This window comes from Protomyctophum parallelum (genome assembly GCF_964188405.1).
Source record: "Protomyctophum parallelum genome assembly, chromosome: 20".
In the NCBI taxonomy this organism is placed as follows: Eukaryota; Metazoa; Chordata; class Actinopteri; order Myctophiformes; family Myctophidae; genus Protomyctophum; species Protomyctophum parallelum.
The window spans coordinates 14,842,866-14,861,702 of record NC_139718.1 but is presented as its reverse complement, the minus strand read 5'-3'; the positions used below and the strand labels follow the sequence as shown (position 1 = coordinate 14,861,702).

At 42.7% G+C, this 18,837-nt stretch overlaps 1 protein-coding gene across 1 annotated transcript in view; it reads left to right on the top strand.

Annotated features, from left to right (window-relative positions):
• The window catches only part of LOC310877660 (ryanodine receptor 3), a gene marked incomplete at its 5' end in the record, with an annotated part of 230,555 nt that overhangs the window by 202,572 nt on the left and 9,146 nt on the right, over positions 1-18,837 (top strand). Inside the window, 15 exons of the mRNA XM_083791611.1 lie at positions 153-229; positions 1,014-1,087; positions 6,373-6,453; positions 6,863-6,951; positions 7,327-7,455; positions 8,066-8,170; positions 9,574-9,655; positions 10,309-11,426; positions 11,833-12,054; positions 13,602-13,660; positions 14,076-14,250; positions 14,833-14,919; positions 16,319-16,516; positions 17,553-17,683; positions 18,720-18,762. Of these exons, the coding sequence (XP_083647737.1) occupies positions 153-229; positions 1,014-1,087; positions 6,373-6,453; positions 6,863-6,951; positions 7,327-7,455; positions 8,066-8,170; positions 9,574-9,655; positions 10,309-11,426; positions 11,833-12,054; positions 13,602-13,660; positions 14,076-14,250; positions 14,833-14,919; positions 16,319-16,516; positions 17,553-17,683; positions 18,720-18,762 (2,670 nt within the window). The remainder of the gene's footprint in view (positions 1-152; positions 230-1,013; positions 1,088-6,372; positions 6,454-6,862; positions 6,952-7,326; positions 7,456-8,065; positions 8,171-9,573; positions 9,656-10,308; positions 11,427-11,832; positions 12,055-13,601; positions 13,661-14,075; positions 14,251-14,832; positions 14,920-16,318; positions 16,517-17,552; positions 17,684-18,719; positions 18,763-18,837) is intronic.

Below are 18,837 nucleotides of genomic sequence, written 5' to 3'. Positions count from 1 at the left end.
TTTTTATTATTACACACTAGTTATGGATCTGTACTCATCTGAATCGGTATCGGGAAAGAAGAAAGAAAGTGTGGGTACATGATCTCTTGGTTCTACATACTCGATGGTTTTCATTACATTTACTAAACGCTCTATGTTTGTATTCTGTGCAGAAAATGCTGGATTATCTGAAGGAGAAGAGAGACGTTGGTTTCTTCAGGAGTCTGTCAGGCCTGATGATGTCGTGCAGGTAATGGAGGGAGGGGACCGGCAAGCAGCTAATAAATCTACTGTCCATTAAATGCAGTTACTGCTGGGACCATAACTGATATTACCGTTTACCGTGATAAAGAAACGCTCACAATAATCACAGCACAGATGTTAATGTATTGTAAAATTGTCCTCCGATTCAAATTAGCATTTGTTGAGCTGCAAATTCAGCACTTAAAACGGACCTGTTAAGGTGCGCTCTTATTTCACCCCAGAAATTGATTCTAACGCGTAGATCTTGTAGATCTGCAAATTTTCTGCAATCTGCAATTTTTTGACAAAAGTTGCATTTATGTTTTATATCGTGATAATATCGTTAATTATCTTTATTATCTTTGCCACAATAATTGTGACTAGGTTTGTCCCGATACGATCACTGATCGGAAATCTGGGTCGATCAAATAATTTTCAAATGATGGGAATCGGATCGGGAGCAAAATAAAACGTGATCGGGACATCCCTAGTATCAATATTACAGTATATCCATATCATGATAGTAGACTGGATATTGTCTGTAATTTTGGATATTGTACTCTTGTGATATGGCATAAGTGTTCTATAAAAATATTATCAGATCTGGAAAAATCGGTATCGGCAGATACTCAAAATCAAATGATCGGAATCAGATGGGGAGGAAAATAAGGTGACTGGGACATGCCTAATGGTGACATGTAATGTTCCTATGGCCCCATCCCTAATTTCAGTAGACACAGCATCAAACATACACTCAGGTGACACCATGCCCTGTGTGTGTCCTCTGTCAGTGTCCTGGATTTAAATGCATTCGAAAGGCAGAACAAAGCCGAGGGTCTGGGCATGGTGACAGAAGAAGGCTCAGGTAAGTGACGAGGACAGCCCAGGGACATGGTCTGTCCTTATTTCAGTCCCACTTGAACACCACCGATCAATTGTCCCCGTTTTGTTCTCTGGGCTCTTTAGATATAAAGAGGAATAGAGTTGTCTTGTGTGTGCCGTGATAGATATAGTCTCATCTGCAATCGTTGGATATTAAACTTTCTAAAAAAGGCGAAGTAATCCGCTCAGTTTTTGCATGTCGTATGCTAAGCGGTCTTGTACTAAAATGGAAATATCGATCGTGAGGCTCTGGCAACTTAACCGCTCTGTTGTGATTGAGCGCACTGTTGTGATCGCTAATGTGAGTGTTTATTGATTAAGATTGAAGATCAAATGGAGATGAACACATTCTAATAGGGTCTATACTATAGGGACATTTGCCCACAGCCAGTGGTGGAAGAAGTACTCTTAAGTAAAAGTAGCAATACCACAATGTAAAAAGAATAAGTAAGCACATTCAAAATGCCCGATCTACAGTACAAGCTCACTTGTTACTGTAGCTTATAGATCTGCTATTTTTTTTAAATTGAGAAGATTATTTTGTATCATTAATAATTCAACATATTAGTTTAAATCTTGTAAAAAGTAACTAGTCACTAAAGCTGTCAAATAAATGTAGTGGAGTACAAAGTACATTTGTCTCTGAGATGTATAGGCCGATGGGAAATACTAACTTGAGTAAAATTACTTTGAAATTGATGATGATGACACCCCTACCATAAAGGGTAAGCCTTGTCATGACATGTTGTCTCCTCCCACTGGCTAATGATTGGCCCCACATGCCGCTGTTGTTCTTGAACGAGTCCCGTGATTGGCTCAAAGACACATGGCGGTGCAGCATTAGCCCCACCCACGACCCATCTGCTCTTTACGTTTTCAAAGGGGAATATTCCCATCTCCATGTCCCATGCACTCTACTGTATGTACCATGCACTCTACTGTATGTCACATGTACTGTACTGTACCCTGTACTGTATGTCCCCGTGCGTCACGTTGTCGTGGTGTACTACAGCACTGCTTCTCAACCTGTGGGTCGGGACCTGAATTGTCCTCCAGGACCGCCAGTAGTTAATTCTTTATGAAGGTCCCTTTCACGCAGAAACCGAGAAGCAGGAAGTGAATTATAGGTTCTGCGAATGTTTTTTAATTCACCCAAAACATACATTTTGTAACCGCAAATCATGCTTGTTTTGATCCAAAAAGAAGAATCCGAGATATTATGATTCTAAAAAACTGCGTTCCCATAGACAGCATAAACCAGCGGAAATGTTCACGTTTTTTTTATCGCACCCAAAGTGTTTAAGCACGTACTGAACACAGCTGTGAACCATAATCCATTTATGGTGTCAAAAGGCGATCTCTGCACGGAGGGCGTTTGAACCAGAAGGCTTTAAAAGGCGACCTCGGCGGTAATAGAGTTAAGGACTTTTAAGACCTTTTTAAAAAGAAAGAAAGAAAAGAAAATTTGATTACTGCATCAAAATGAATCAACAAACTCTCAAATAAATTGTCAAATAACCTAAGAAAGAGGCAACAATTGTGGTCATAGGTGATCTACAAGTACATCTGCAGATCTGCTTGTTATAATATGATGAGAGAGATATATATATATATATATATATATATATATATATATATGCGTGGGGTCACAACCTGAGATACCGGTTGAGATACTGGTTCAGGTCCGGGGACCACCTATGGGTCTGCAACTCTGAGTTGAAGTGATATTCTTTGGGTCGAAACGATTTTTTTTTTGTTAAAAAGTTAAAAGTTAAAAGTTAAGGTATAAAGACTTGATTTGATCTATCATAATATAAATCTATTTAACATCTTACTTCAACAATAATGAAATACATATTAAAATACAAATCCCTTACTTACCTTAAATTGGGCGCCCACAAATAGATTTGAATGAAACGGGGGTCTGTGCATAGCCGTATGCTGCATATCACACTGGGGGTCCATGAAATGAAAAAGGTTGAGAATCATGTGTTACAGTAAGCCAGTGTGTGCATTGTCCATCATGCTGGTCATCCCAAGTGTGTATGTCGATCCTGTCCTGTCCTGTCCTGTCCTGTCCTGTCCTGTCCTGTCCTGTCCTGTCCTGTCCTGTCCTGTCCTGTCCTGTCCTGTCCTGTCCAGGCCATGTCTGTCGCTGCAAAACCAAACCAAAGAAGACACACTCGCAGCAGTGTTGATTTTGAGAGCAAATTATTATGTACCGGTAGTCCTAAAATTCCATTTAGTTTTAGTCACATTTCAGTCATCCAAAATGTTTTAGTTTTATAGTCTAGTTTTAGTTGACTAAATCTGCAGTTGATTTAGTTGACTGAAATGTATTTTGGCCGGCCGGGATGGCGTTGAAATGCCTGATTTATGCCGAAAATAGCAGATCTTGCAACAGCTATTGTCAGAGAGTGACAAGGACTTGTCTTAGTTCTACTAGATCGCTAATCCACTACTTCCCTCCCTAACATTTCAGTCTCGTTTTTATTTGTTGACGCAATTGTCAGTATATGTAGCCATAGTTTCAGCGTCATAGATTTGTTTTCATTTTTGTCAGTGAAAAAAGGTAGTCGACGAACATTTTTCGTCACAGTTTCAGTCGACAAAATGAACACTGACTCGCAGCTATGTCCACATGATCACGAGGATGCACTGCATACGATGTGATCCCATGAGGTGCACTCGCTGCATACAGTATGCAGATAACGTTCCGCCCATCATCACTTTCATGCTGAAACCTTGCATGTCCGAAACCGTTCAGTAAATATTATTAAAGGGGTAGGGCTGTCACGATTACACATCTATGTTGATGATTAATTGTCACACTAATAATTGCTATTATTACCATTTAATTGTGTTTTTTGCCCCACCACAACTAGCACGCAGGTAGAAGATACTCTACCGCCCGCTCTGTCGAGGCGCACACAAACAAACTAGCCCTAATAATACCACCACTTTTCCTGAAAAGCCTCCCTCCATGTTCTGACAATTCCCGTAATGGTCCTAATTTTTTTTTAATAATAATAATAATACACACACACAGCATATATATACAGTATTTATTTATTTTATTTTTTGGGGACCAATTATTGGTCAGGCAAACATGCATATGCCCGGTATGTCAAACGGCCAGTCTGGGCCTGCTTGCATTGCGATACATTGAGACCTTGATAGGCTATTTTAACTACTGTTGTGCTACACTGTAGGCCTACTGTACGGCACAATATTAAAACAAACAATGAAATGTGGAGATACAAGGTTTCTGCCCGACAGTGACACCATGCATATTCCAGCTCATTCTCACCTCATAAACCCAGGCATAAGTGATGGTGACTGTTGGTGCTGTAGCGTTCTCTCCTCCAGTCGAAACAGCTGCTTAGCCAACTGCTTAACGAGCAGAGTACGTGTACCTGTTAAACGCATGTCAGTGTGCCACATACAGTGATGTTTCTGGAACCTAGAATTATTATAGTGATTATATGCATCTATACTGAACCGTAGAGCTTCCTGTCTCTTGTTCCTATATTTCTTCTGATTGAAACTCAATGTCTTCTCCTTTGCTTATGTCTGCTTTTTGTTTTTTGTTTGTTTTCCTTCTGGTCATGTTTTTAACTCATCGGTCGCAGTCAACGTGAGTGAGCGGGGTAAATACATGGTTTAGATACTACTCATTCTTATACGCAATGCCACAATCCTGAGTGCAAATTCATGCAATTCCCTCTGCTCCCCATCCTAACCCTGCTCCTTCCTCTCTCTCTCTCTCTCTCCCCCCCTCTATCTCTCCCTTGTCTTGAATGCGATATCACCCTCTCTAATGCTCTGGACTGGAGAGAACACATGCATGCTCCTCTCCCATCCGGAACGTTAGTTGAATCCATAGTCCAGCTGCCCCAAAGTGAACTGACAGCCTCTGTTTCTTTCTAGCTCCTTCCGTTAAAGAACGTTAATGCTTGTTGTTTGCGTGGGACCTTGTCTTGTCTCTTAAATGTCGATGGTACTAACCAGTGCCAGTCTTTGGAAGAAAGTCGTGTTCTAAGAAATAAAAACCCTCACACAAAGCTTTGTTTACTGGACACAGCAAAGCTTTGCCCATGTGAAAGTGTTTTTATTCCTCTTTATCGATAATGCCCTGCTGTCATTTTGGACGTGATACACTGTGTCGTGTCTGGGCAAGCAATAGTGGTGCACGCAGTTTTATGGCGCTTGCACAAAGCCCAGTTATGAACGAGTAGCAGTTATGCAAGCCACGGTGAAGAAGTAGCAGTTAGGGGGGCGTCTCCACAGAAAGTGTTTTTTCCTCTCCTTCTTAGCTGCCAACATCTTTCTGCCATGCATTTCTATGGTGAATGACCCTTTCTGTCTGAAGATGACTCTTTCTATGGTTAAAACACATTGTCTGCTGTGGACGTATACATATTTTAATAGCCATCTGCTGTCTGCGATTGACGTTTTATAACGCTTTATATGGATACGAAACGGCACAGCTAAAAAACTACTTTTTGCCCTGAGCCGGTTGCTAGGCAACGCCTTGCTCACCCTCGCACGCACAGAGCGTGCTCACGCATGCGTAGACTACTGTTATCATTAGGAACTTCTATGGCTCTTTACTCGAACATTACGCTGCTGTCCGTTGTGCTGATCAGAAATCCGAGGTTCGGATCTGATTTCAGATTTTTCATCGCATCGCGATTGAAATATATACATTCTGCCATGCATTTCTATGGTTAAATACCAATTCTGCCATGCATTTATATTTATATGGTTAAATATGGGCTTGAGTGCTCCTCTTCCCACCGATGTTTGGCCCAAGCACTCTGCGCGCCTCTCGCAAAAAATATTTGTAAACTTTTGGAAGAGGAGGGTTGGAGAGGCCCCTTGCTCAGTTTAGAGATAGTGCTCTCTGGACGTGATATCCAAAGCGCTCCACTCCGTCGCTCAAAAACAAACAAACAAAAACATCTTTCTGTGGACACTGCTCCTTCTCGTTGCCGTCGTGTTTTTCTTTCTCCTAAATCAACGGCCTACTTGATCATACTAGCTTCTCGTCGCATTCTGAGCTTGCAGATCTGCTACTTTTGATATATTTTTCCCCCGAATTTTAATCCAGAAAAGTCAGTTTTGGTCCATATGAGGTTTCCACCCGACAGATGTTATGCGTGGTGCCTGATGTTGGAATGTTGGGTTTATGATGACTCTTAAACTCTGTGAGAAGAAACCAAAGGTTGGGGACCGGTGGTCAATGTGGTCTTCTATTGCCTGCAGGGTCCAAGGTGCTGCAAAATGATGAGTTTACTAGAGATCTCTTTAGGTTTCTGCAGCTACTGTGTGAAGGACACAACAACGGTAGGTGGACCCAGTGCTGTCATAGCCATAGTCTTTTGAATATAATTCCATTTAGTTTCAGTCCTATTTTAGTCATCTGTAATGTTTTAGTTGTAGTCTGGTTTTACTCGTCTAAGTATCGTAGGATTTTCATGTTTGTCGGGTTTTCAATCCTAAAAGTATGGTAATTGTTCGGGTCGGGCCGAGCCTCGGGCCGGCCTTAATTTTCAGGCCCATTGTGAACTCTAGTCAGGGTCCCCAGTTCAAATATTTTTATATATATTATAAACTTTTCAGATTGCTCTAAGGCTATACTACTTAGCTGCTGTACTACTGTTACTAAGCAACAATAAAGTCAAACGCTGTACAGAGTCAGAGTGTCTGTCTCACGTGGCCAAGTCATTGTTTCCCAATTGGTTCCCGTTCACAGACTTCCAGAACTTCCTGAGGACTCAGACAGGGAACACGACCACGGTCAATATCATCATCAGCACTGTGGACTACCTCCTCAGACTCCAGGTGAGATGTTGTTGGGTGTATACTGTATACTGTATGCCAATTATTGTCAACTTTTTAATGTCAACAAGGGCCCCCTAGTTTGATATGTATTTGGGCCCCAGGCCCAATTTCTATCTCTGGGATGCCAATTCTACAGTATAACATCCTTATGCTGCATTCACATGGAATCAGGCAAGCAGTAGACGGCAAACGGCGAAACCTGCTGGACGGCACGGAACTGTCGCCGGTTCTGGCTGCCGGGCTGCCATGTCGTTCCGTTCCGTTTACCACAGTGGAGACAAGCCCTCAGTGCTTTTAGCATTGTTGTATAGCTGTACCTATGTGCTTTTTGCAAAGTATTCAATCGATGAATCAACCAATCAATGCTTCTCCCAGGAATCCATCAGTGATTTCTACTGGTACTACTCCGGTAAGGATGTCATGGATGAAGCAGGACAGAGGAACTTCTCTAAAGCCCTGGCTGTGGCCAAGCAGATCTTCAACTCTCTAACAGAGTATATACAGGTACGGTACACTGAGGCCCATACAGTAAAGGAATTGATTTAGCCGGCAAAACAGAATAAGGGAGCATAGTACCCGTGGGGGGATTCTGGTCAACTAAGTATATACAGCGTAAGTGGTTAGCTACTAGACAATTCTCTGAGCAGTAAAATGTGATACACTTTGCTGCAGTGCTGCCTCAGTGGAACGCCATTATAAACATGTCACAGTGACTTTACGGCTCTGAGCTCTGCCCTATAGCTTTATCTGCTTCAGCGCTTTTCCACCTTCTCTGGATCAGGGCCCACTTGAAAATACCCAATGCAGCCAAACGGTGTGTTAAGTGGTCGGATGGGTGGGCCCGCCGCATGCATTCTAAGAGCATGTCAATCGTAATCGAGTTATCCCTTTTTTATATTACTGTTATACTGTATTATTAAGAAAATCTTATTGTTTTGCCAAGTATTTGGGGTCTGGCTTGCAATACAATTCTTATTGTTTGCTGTGTTTCACTGCTGCAGGGTCCATGCATTGGTAGCCACCACTAGTCTTATTGTTTGCTGTGTTTCACTGCTGCAGGGTCCATGCATTGGTAGCCACTAGTCTTATTGTTTGCTGTGTTTCACTGCTGCAGGGTCCATGCATTGGTAACCAGCAGAGTTTGGCTCACAGCCGGCTGTGGGATGCAGTGGTGGGTTTCCTGCATGTGTTTGCGAACATGCAGATGAAGCTGTCTCAGGTAATTATTGGGCCGCCTCTGTAAAGCCTTCTTCATTTGGCATATTATGACAAATGTCCATGTTGCTATGTTCCCCAGAAGCAAAGGTTTGAGTTAAAAATGTTTGTTTTAAAACTTTTATAGATATTATATATATTTTTATATAATATATAGAATAATATTATTCAAAGATTTGCATAATAAAAAAATAGCGGATCTACAAGCTCAGCAATATGTTATTCAGCATCAGGTCTTAACTAGGGTTGAACTGTGCCTTGCATGAACATCCATAACCACTAGAGGTCTCCCTAAGATCAGGGATGAACCAAGGACAGTTCAATATCATGACACCACCTCACCATTCTGTAAACTAGAACAGTGCTTCTCAAACTTTTTTAAAGCCAAGGAGGACCCCCCAAATTAATATGTATTTAGCCCCCATCTGACAAGATGTGTGTTGTTTGCACAAAATATATAAACACATTCACATTCAGTTTTCTCAGGAGCTCACAGCGCATCGCAATGTTGTGCTCCGGCTATTGTCAAATATCTGATGTATAAAGTGCTTAAACTGATGACACATTTTTTTATTGGGGACCCCTTGAACCCCCCTCCCCCAAGGACCCTCTGGGGTACCCGGACCCCACTTTGAGAACCACTGAACTAGAAGATGCATGACTTTTCTCCTAACCAATATTACCTCTTATTACCAATAAGGATGTGTGCAACCTGTCCTTCCCCCTGATAATATTATTTCAGTGCCATCTGAAAAGGGCATGGGGGTGATTGTGGGAGCTGGAAATGAGCGAGGGGACAGGTGGGTGCGAGGGCCTTATAGAATTGAGCTCATCAAATGACCGAGGGGACAGGTGGGTGCAAGGGCCTTATAGAATTGAGCTCATCAAATCCCACTTTAGATCGTTGGCCCGCTCAACGGCCACACGGTGGAGGAGACACTAAATGTGTCAGTGTGAGCCAGGCCATCTGCTTCAGGACGGTGAAATAGCATTATGTATGGAGATAACACACAGGTAGGTGTAGGAGGGGGGCCCATCGCGCAGCCCGCAGGGCCACTCTGAAGTGGCCTTGAAGAGCTCCCACAAACGATGCCTCTCAGGCATATTAGTCATTATGATTTCGACTGGATCTCTTGTCCACTAGTTCGTACCTAGGTTAGTTTTTTTTTTACCACATTTTCAACATAATATTGACTATTTAGTCATAGCTCACAATGCGTCGCAATCATACACCAGCAAGTTTTGAAATGTTATGAGGGTTCCCAGAACTCGGGCACAGTAGTACCTCTTGAGCAGCTGCAAGGGCCCAAATTAAATTCTCAGAACTTATCTTTTCTTGTGTGAAGCCGAGTCCGTCGTACTGTATGGAAACAACCAGAACCTTAGTGTTTTCTCTTCTCCCCACAGGACTCCAGTCAGATTGAGCTGTTGAAGGAGCTCCTGGACTTGCAGAAGGACATGATAGTCATGATGCTCTCACTTCTGGAAGGTTTGCTTTCTGCCGAGTCACTGGAGCAGTATTACTGTAGATGTGCCTAGCTTTTTTTTTCATGACCAGCTATTGCACAGATGTGTTTGCTATGTGTCTTAGAGTGGTTCTCAAACATTTTCATGTCAGGGACCCCCAAGTTGATACACCCATGATTAGCCCATTTATGTACGTACCCGCACAATTTGACAGGGACCACCACCACCATCATAGGTGAAGAATATTACTGCGTGGCTGTAGAGCAGTGACTCTCAACCTTTTTTTATTTCAAGGACCCTCAGTTTTATATGCATTAGGCCACGGCACGGACCCCCAATTTGATGTCATTTTTTCATCTCTGGGACCCCAATCTACACTGTAAAGTTGTTGTTAATTTGTTGTTAATTTAATATACCCTTACGGTTTAATTTGGGTTAATTTGGTTCCATTTTACACCCTCAGCAGAGTTACAGGCACATAAGGGTCCATTTGGTTCCTAATCCTAATGATCCATCATTTGGCTGGGGACACCCTGAAACCCCCTCAAGGGACTCCCAGGGACCCACTGTGAGAACCAGTGGTATATAAATAATCCTCTACTGCTGCTTGCATACACATAATATCTTCGGCTTCCGTAACCTTGTTCTGTTCCTCCTGTCCTCCTGTCTTCACAGGGAATGTTGTCAACGGCACCATTGGCAAACAGATGGTGGACACCTTGGTGGAGTCCTCCAGCAACGTGGAGATGATCCTCAAGTTCTTCGACATGTTCCTCAAGCTGAAGGACCTGACCACCTCCGACAAGTTCAAGGAGTACGACCCCGACAGCAAGGGGGTCATCTCCAAGAAGGACTTCCAGAAGTCCATGGAGAACCAGAAGCAGTATTCTCAGTCCGAGATCGAATTTCTCCTCTCGTGCGCCGAGGCCGACGAGAATGACATGTTCAACTACGAGGAGTTTGTGGAGCGGTTCCACGAGCCGGCCAAGGACATCGGGTTCAATGTCGCCGTTTTGCTCACAAACCTCTCGGAACACATGCCTCACGACAGCCGGCTGTCGACTTTCCTCGATTTGGCCGGGAGCGTCCTCAGCTACTTCGAGCCTTACCTGGGTCGCATCGAGATCATGGGCGGAGCCAAGCGCATCGAGCGCGTCTACTTTGAGATCAGCGAGTCGAGCCGCACGCAGTGGGAGAAGCCTCAGGTCAAGGAGTCCAAGCGGCAGTTCATCTTCGACGTGGTCAACGAAGGCGGCGAGAGCGAGAAGATGGAGCTCTTCGTGAACTTCTGCGAGGACACCATCTTCGAGATGCAACTGGCCTCCCTGATCTCTGAGACGGACCCGGTGGAGCGCCTGGAGGAGGAGGACGAGGAGGACGGCCAGAGAGCGGCGGAGGAGGAGCAGGAGGAGGAGCAGGAGGAGGAGGCGGTGACACTGGAGGCCTCGTCGGCGTTCACCCTCGCCTGCGTCTCCATGAGGAAGAGCCTGGCGGACCTCCGCCAGCAGTTCACCCTCAGGAGCGCGCGGCGGCACTACAAGAGGTTCCGGAAGATGAGCGCCAGGGAGATGGTGCGAGGCTTCTTCTCCTTCTTCTGGGTGATCTTCACGGGCCTCTTCCACTCCCTGCACGGCCTGGTGTGGGGCTTCTTCCACGTCCTGTGGACCACCATGTTCGGCGGGGGGCTCGTCGAGGGCGCCAAGAACATGAAGGTCACGGACATCCTGGGCAACATGCCGGACCCCACGCAGTTCGGCATCCACGGGGACGTGCTGGAGGCGGAGCGGCTGGAGGTGAGCAGCGGTTGAAAAGTGCATTTAATTACTTTTAAGTAATTAAGTACTGTACTCGAGTACAATTTTGAACTTGTACTTTACTTGAGTATTTCCAATTTCCAATACTTTCACTTCTACTCCACTACATCTCAGAGGCAAACATTGTACTTGCACTCCACTATAATAATTTGAAAACTTTAGTTACTACAGTAGTTATACTTTGTAGATTATTATTACGAAACATACAGTAACCACTTCAGCACTATCTACAATTTTGGCCATTTGAAAATAGCCGATCTACAAGCTCACAATGCGTCGCATGTGAGCTTGTAGATCGGCTATTTTCAAACGGTTTTTAGACATTAAAGTAAGTAAGTAAGTCAGCAAGTAAAAAATGTGAGTACTTTTGTTCCCACCACTGGAGGTGAGCGAGGCGTCAGCCCTGTCGGGGGAGTTGATGGGCCAGATGATGGCCCATCCGGGGGGGGACGGTGCCACGGAGGCGGACCTGATGGCCGAGCTGCTCAACATCCAGCCCAAGAGGGAGGGCAAGCACGGCATGGAGCCGGGCCTGGGCGACGTGGCGGAGGTGGTGGTGGGAGGCCCGCCGTCCATAGCCATGGCTGTCAAGCAGAAGAAGGCACAGGTACAGTGGGCATGCCCACGTCCTCAGCCCATGGGGCAAACCACTATAGGGCTCCATTTACGTCACCGCTAAACCCCTTATCCCTAAACTTCTTTGCCTTTTTTTTTATTATTTTGCAAAACATTTTTTAATAGTTAAAATGGCCAGTCTACAAGCTCATAACGTGTCATTGTAGATTGGCTAGTTGAACTATTCAAAAATGTTTTTCAAAATAGTAAAAAAAAAGCCGAAGAAGTTTAGGGATATGGGGTTTAGCGGTGACGAAAATGGAGCCCATCTCTGTTGTCGGGAAGAAACCACCTACCTCCAAAATGTTAATTCTTTCAGGAAATTAATAAAACCATATGTTTTTAAAACAATGCAATACTGCCTCATCAAAGTTGGTGTTGTGACTATATATATATATATATATTGTCAATTACTTGAGAGGGGGGGTGGAGTTAGCTGCCTTACCAGACAGTTGAGGGTCCAATGGAGTTAAGAGGTTTTGTCCGAAGCGCTTTTTAATACTTTTCATTGGTTAAATATTTCAAAAACCTCAATAATTGAGTTAGGCGGTTTCCTCCCAACAGCAACAAATTATGATAGATGGATAGATAGGTTTCCTTTCAAATGATACATTTAACTTAGCTACTGCATTGAAAGTAGTTCACCTTTCATTTATTTTCACGTTTGCTTCTTTCTTACGTAATATTTGACAATTTGGCTATTTGAAAAAAATAATAACTTTAAAAATGTGCAGATACCCTGTATACAGTTTTGCATATTAAAGGACCTATAACATAAAATTCAACTTTTTCAATTTCTTTTGTGTTTTTGGGGCTCCAATGTGTGTTTTCTATCCCCACAAATAACCAATTTTGAACAATCAGGCCTTCATGTCATATGGGTGTTTTAATGGAAATTGCTCTCAGAGACAGCTCGACTGATTTTGGTCTCATCGTGATGTCATCAATGTCACCCTACTTTGTATAATTCCTCCTTTTCTTCAGTCTTCAGTTGCAAATTTGCATTTCCACTTTGTTTACAATGTCCACCATTGTTGATTTTCCAAGCTGGCATGGAATGGAAACAAGCCTGGTTTTATCTAGCATGAGTATTATAATGACTCAAATATTAAATAATCTGCATATCAGCACCCTCTCCACCTCAGGACAGTGTGGTACTGCAGCTAAAACTGCTTTCAAAGTCCAGAAAGAATTGACAAGGCCTGGTTATATCAGAGTGGTGATTGGGGCTCAAACCATTAGAAATAACTTTGAGGGACATAGACAATATGATTATTAAATATTAAAAGCAGTTTTAAAATGCATGTTATTTGCGCTTTAAGCGCCTCCTAAGGGCCTAAGGGCCTCCCCCCAAAATAATTAAATCATTTGGGGACCCACGGTTTGGGAACCACTTCCATAGGACATACTGTATTGTCATTATAAATTATTAAAAGTCATCATTATGACATTTGTTGTTACCTTTTGATGATTAGATGTTTTATATGTATTTATTTCAGGTGATTACTTGATATAACAGTATTACCTGTCTGCCTACAGGAAGCTGCAAAGAGGGGAGCCACCAATGGAGAGCACAAATCTGAGTCAGAGAAAGCAGAGTAAGTGATCAGTGAGACAACATTCAACTGATTGTTATTGCAAGCTGATACAGTACTGTACCTACTTCTTTGACATGGTGTGAAAAAAGTACTATTTTATTTATTGTTTTAAGAAAGTATCAATGCAATTATTGATCTCTCTTCCCTAGGCCATGGGATGAGTGAGATCAATAATGCAAAGTAAAAGTCTGGTTATCAAAATGTACTTTGATTGATTGATTGAAATATGTATTAACAGTATTAACTCAATACAAAGACTCTTAACTGTGAGTGGACGACCCAATAAAGCATTACACTTGTTTACAAGAGGGTCCACCTTGTTCAAATCATCAAAACATTTAGAGACGTACAATAGACTATTTAAGTACAAAGTATGAGTAGTTTTTCCCACCACTGGATGTTGTTGTTGGTTCAGCTCAGAGGATGGAGAGAAGAAAGACCAGGACAAGAGCCGAGAGGAACCTCCCCCAGAGCACGCAGCGGAGGAGAGGAGAGCGCCCAAGAAGAGGCCGGGGCTGAAGAAAGAGCCCCCGGAGGCCTTCATGGCCAGCTTCTTCGCTGGCCTGGAGATCTACCAGACCAAGATGCTGGTCTGTGCTCTCCTCTGTACACTTTTACCACCTACTTCGGGAGATGGAACATAACCTTTGTTTTATTATAGACCGCTGGTTCACAACCTGTGTGACTGTAAAGTGATCATTTAAAGACTTCTTCTAATACCTGAAAAATAAATGAAATGAAACCATTAAATGCATCAAAGGTAGTCAACAAACTATACTATAAAATACTGCTCAAACGTTGGCCAAATTGTCATAATATAAGGAAGACGCAAAAATTGTGAAAATGGTTAATCTACAAACTCACACGCATGGCATTGTGAGCTTGTAGATTGGCGGCTATTTTCACAATGTATCTGTGGAACCGAGTTACCGAGTCAAACTAAATGTAATGTCTCAAATTCCAAGTGTGTGTGTGTGGCCTGAAAAGTTTGGGAACCACTGCTATAGATCAGACATGACATGACTACAATAAAAAAAATTTTTTTATATATCTTATATGAAAATTATTAATGTGACTTACTACTAATAAATATGTAGTTTTCATATTACTCACGTATTAATGATTTTCATTTCATTGTAAAAAAAAATGTTAATGTAATATTATCCTCACAGAACTACCTGGCAAGAAACTTCTACAATCTCCGCTTCCTGGCCTTATTTGTTGCCTTTGCCATCAACTTCATTCTTCTGTTCTACAAGGTAAGTCTAAGCATTCAATTGGCTCTAATTTGGTACATCAGAATTCTGTATTTCGCTTAGTATATTTGCACATTGAAGGAATTTAACTCGGTGAGTTTACAATGCAAACTTTTGATTGTAAAATATGAAAACACAGTTATGTACATAATTTACACAGAAGGGTTATTAGTCGTACAGGGTTATGGTCCTTTCAGATGGGCAGCAATTAACGCGCCTAGTAATTCATTTTCATTGAGAGGCCTGCGTTTTGTACACGCGTGCTCGTTTTTTCTTATTTTTTTCTGTTTTTATCCCACGATTTTGCAACCCATTTTTTCACCCAGTGTCAATTATCTAATGTAATCCTGGGTGCTACACTTCCTCTGCCAACCTGGCGAGGGCGGCGGACTGACCTCATGCTTCCTTCTATGCATGAGGAGTCCAAGCTGCTTCTTTTCACCTGACAGGGGGAGTTTCCCCGGCCATACGTGGAAGGAACACGTTATTCCAAACCAGTTCCTTTCCCCTCCATCAGGCGCCCCGGCTGGCCAGGGGGAGGTAGTTTAGAGACCAGGATTACTGCATGTTTTTGTGAGGGTACCTACCCTAGGGGACACGGGGAGAACATGCAAACTCCACACAGAAAGGCCATTTTGCTAACCCCACCTCGCGTATATGGCCACTGATGATATGGAGAAGAGAACACGCCCACAGCGCCCCCAACGGGCATCGAACCCAGGACCTTCTAGCTAAGCTAGAAGGTCCTGGGTTAGCTACAACACCTGCGTCACTGCCCATTTGAAAGGACCTTTAGGGTGCATTTCGTTTGTAAGTTGGGAGTGTGGTGATGTGTATGGGGGGAGTATTGACTATAAATGACTGTTCAGGGCTGTTTGTGATATAACTTCAGATCAATATCCCGATTATTTAAACCTTTGCCTCGATTACGATTAATGAACGATTATTTTACACTAATCGATTGAATCATGGCTTTAACTCTGTCGCCACGACTGACTTCAGTCATTTGGATTCCATAGAAGACATGCTGGCTTGTTGCGCAGCGGAAATAGCCTATACTGTAGCCATCTACAAGCTCTCAATGCGCAGCGTCTGTGACCCATTGAGAGCTTGTAGGCTATTTGTGGTTATTTTTTTAAGATTAGCATTAGCATTTGAAAGGGTTCTGTTCACAGTTCTAGCAATATGTTCTGATTCTGAAGCATCTTCCATAAAATGGTCTCGGATTTTTTATAAAAGCAAAGGTTAAGGCCTCAAGCTGTGATTTCCTGGTTGGCTTTATGTAGAACAGCAGGAACAATTATCACTAAAGGAAACGTGTGGGGGGGCTCCTTCCACACGTTAGGACACTCCCCCCCCCCGGTTGTGACATTTAAGAGTAATGTCTCTGTCCTTCACACAGGTGACAGGCGACGACTCTGACGAGGAGGACCCGTGGAGCGGAGGCGGGGGGCCGGTGGCGGGGGAGGAAGAGGAGGCTGCCATGGAGTACTTCATCCTGCAGGAGAGCACGGGCTACATGGCGCCCACGCTGCGCTTCCTCGCCATCCTGCACACCGTCATCTCCTTCCTGTGCGTGGTGGGATACTACTACCTGAAGGTACATGTTTAACTGGTTCAGACCGTACGACATGTGGGCAGTGCTGGGCACGTCATCCAACCGACGGATCCAAAGGACGTGTAAGTCCTAGGCGCATTTTCAATTATATCAAACGAGAGAAGAATATTCTCAATTTTTTTCAATTTTTTCTTTTGAGTTGGCCTCCAAGGCCACCATACTCTTCGCTCTTCGCTCAGTTCCGTTTACTTCCTAGTTTACCGCTTCAGAAAGAATTCCTCGCATCTCCTAATCTAGGGCGCTCTCCATGGTTTTGATCAGATGGATATACTAAGCTCTTCATTTCTGACTTCTCACCTGCCTCTCGTTCAAAATATGAATGCGAACGATGATCGAGCGATAATATTGAAACGAGAGAAAGGTAAGTAAGCAAAAATATGTCTCCGTTCTTTTTCCGGAACGGAAGGGGGGGGCTTTACAGACTAAAAGTGGCCATATCTTCCAGGCACCCCGAGCTTCTATTTTGAAGGAATCCCGGCACTAATTGTGTTAAAAAGTGTTACGAAAAATATACAAAAGATATATATTAAATAAAATGTATGTACATATAAATGTATAAAAATTTATATAAAATATAAAACCAAAGCTGGCTCCTTTCCAGGCGAAGAAGCAGCGACTCTACTCCGAGTCTCTTGCGTGACTGAACTTCTCACCCTATCTCTAAGAGCCAGCCACCCGACGAAGAAAACTCATTTTGGCCGCTGTAAATGAATGTCAAATGTTGTGAAAATAAGCTGCTCTACAAGCTTACAACGTGGTGTGATGATACTGTAGATACAGTAGATTTTCTATTTTTTGCTATTTAAAAAAAAGGAGAAAAGGAGTTTGTTACTACAAACTAATTTGCATGCGTTTCATTCACGGCAGCAAGGATGGAAGACAGCACGCATGTCAACACACACACACACACACACACACACACACACACACACACACACACACATATACTTCAAGAGGTTGGTGAATTGCCGCGGTCAGACGATATCAATCTCTGAGTTCCATGTGTGGTCTGCGCCAGGTGCCCTTGGTGGTGTTCAAGCGAGAGAAGGAGATCGCCAGGAAGCTGGAGTTCGATGGCCTCTACATCACAGAGCAGCCGTCGGACGATGACATCAAGGGACAATGGGACAGACTGGTCATCAATACTCCGTGAGTCTGTCTGTCTGTCTCTCCGCCATTAGCTGACCTGATTAAGCACAGCAAAGATCTTCCCCAGCTAGAGACCACTGTTGCATGTCCTTCCTTCGCTTTCCTGTCCATCTATGTCTAGTGGTTCTCAAACTTTTTAAAGTGAATGAGCACCAAAGTGATGTGTATTTGGCCGCGGACACCCATAATAGAAGATTTATGTAAAAAATATATATATATATTTTCTAAAAAATAAAAATAAAAAAGGGCCCCTGAGGATGTTTGAGAACTTTGAGAACCACTGATCTACAGTACAAACAAAGCGATAGTGTATATACAGTAGAAAACAAACAAAAAGGTGTGCATGATTGATTTGTGAAATGCCAAACATCAATTTACATCATTAAGTAACATTTTTTGTTTCCAATTTTCTGTACGTTTACTTCCACTCAAATGTTGTACTTTTACTCCACTAGAATGATTTGAAAACTTTAGTTACTATACTTACTTTGTAGATTTTTATTATTATTACAAAATATTATTACAAAAATGCTCACGATGCGACGTATGTGAGCTTGTAGATCTGCTAATTTCAAAATATTTGTATACATTTGAAAACTTAGAATGTGACATTCTGCATAATGAGTACTTTGGTACATTTCAATACAAATATGTTTGTACTTTTACTCAAGTACATTTTTAATTCCAGACATCTACTTGTAACAAAGTATTTCTACATTGCGGTATTGCTACTTTTAAGTAAAGAATGAGAGTACTTTTCCCACCACTGCCTAAGATTTGCACAATTTGCACAATTATGTGCAAATATTCAGTGACAAAGAAAATTGCCTTGCAAGCCTTGAGAGCCGTGACTCAGCAATGAGTGAGTGAGTCAGCAATTTTCTAAAATAGCTTCCTTTTTTGGAGCCTTTCAAAGCCAACCCTCAAGCTTGTGAGATTTTGGCTGGCTTTGTGAGGCTACAGATTTATCTCCTACTGAAGAATATTCTAAAATGTTTTTTTTTGTGCTGTTATTATTTTTTATTTTTTTCAACAGCTCCTTCCCCAACAACTACTGGGACAAATTTGTCAAGCGTAAAGTAAGTTGCATAATCTATCTGTTGTCTTTTCATGTCCTCCAAATTGACAATAATTATCCTGCAGACCCCCATTTG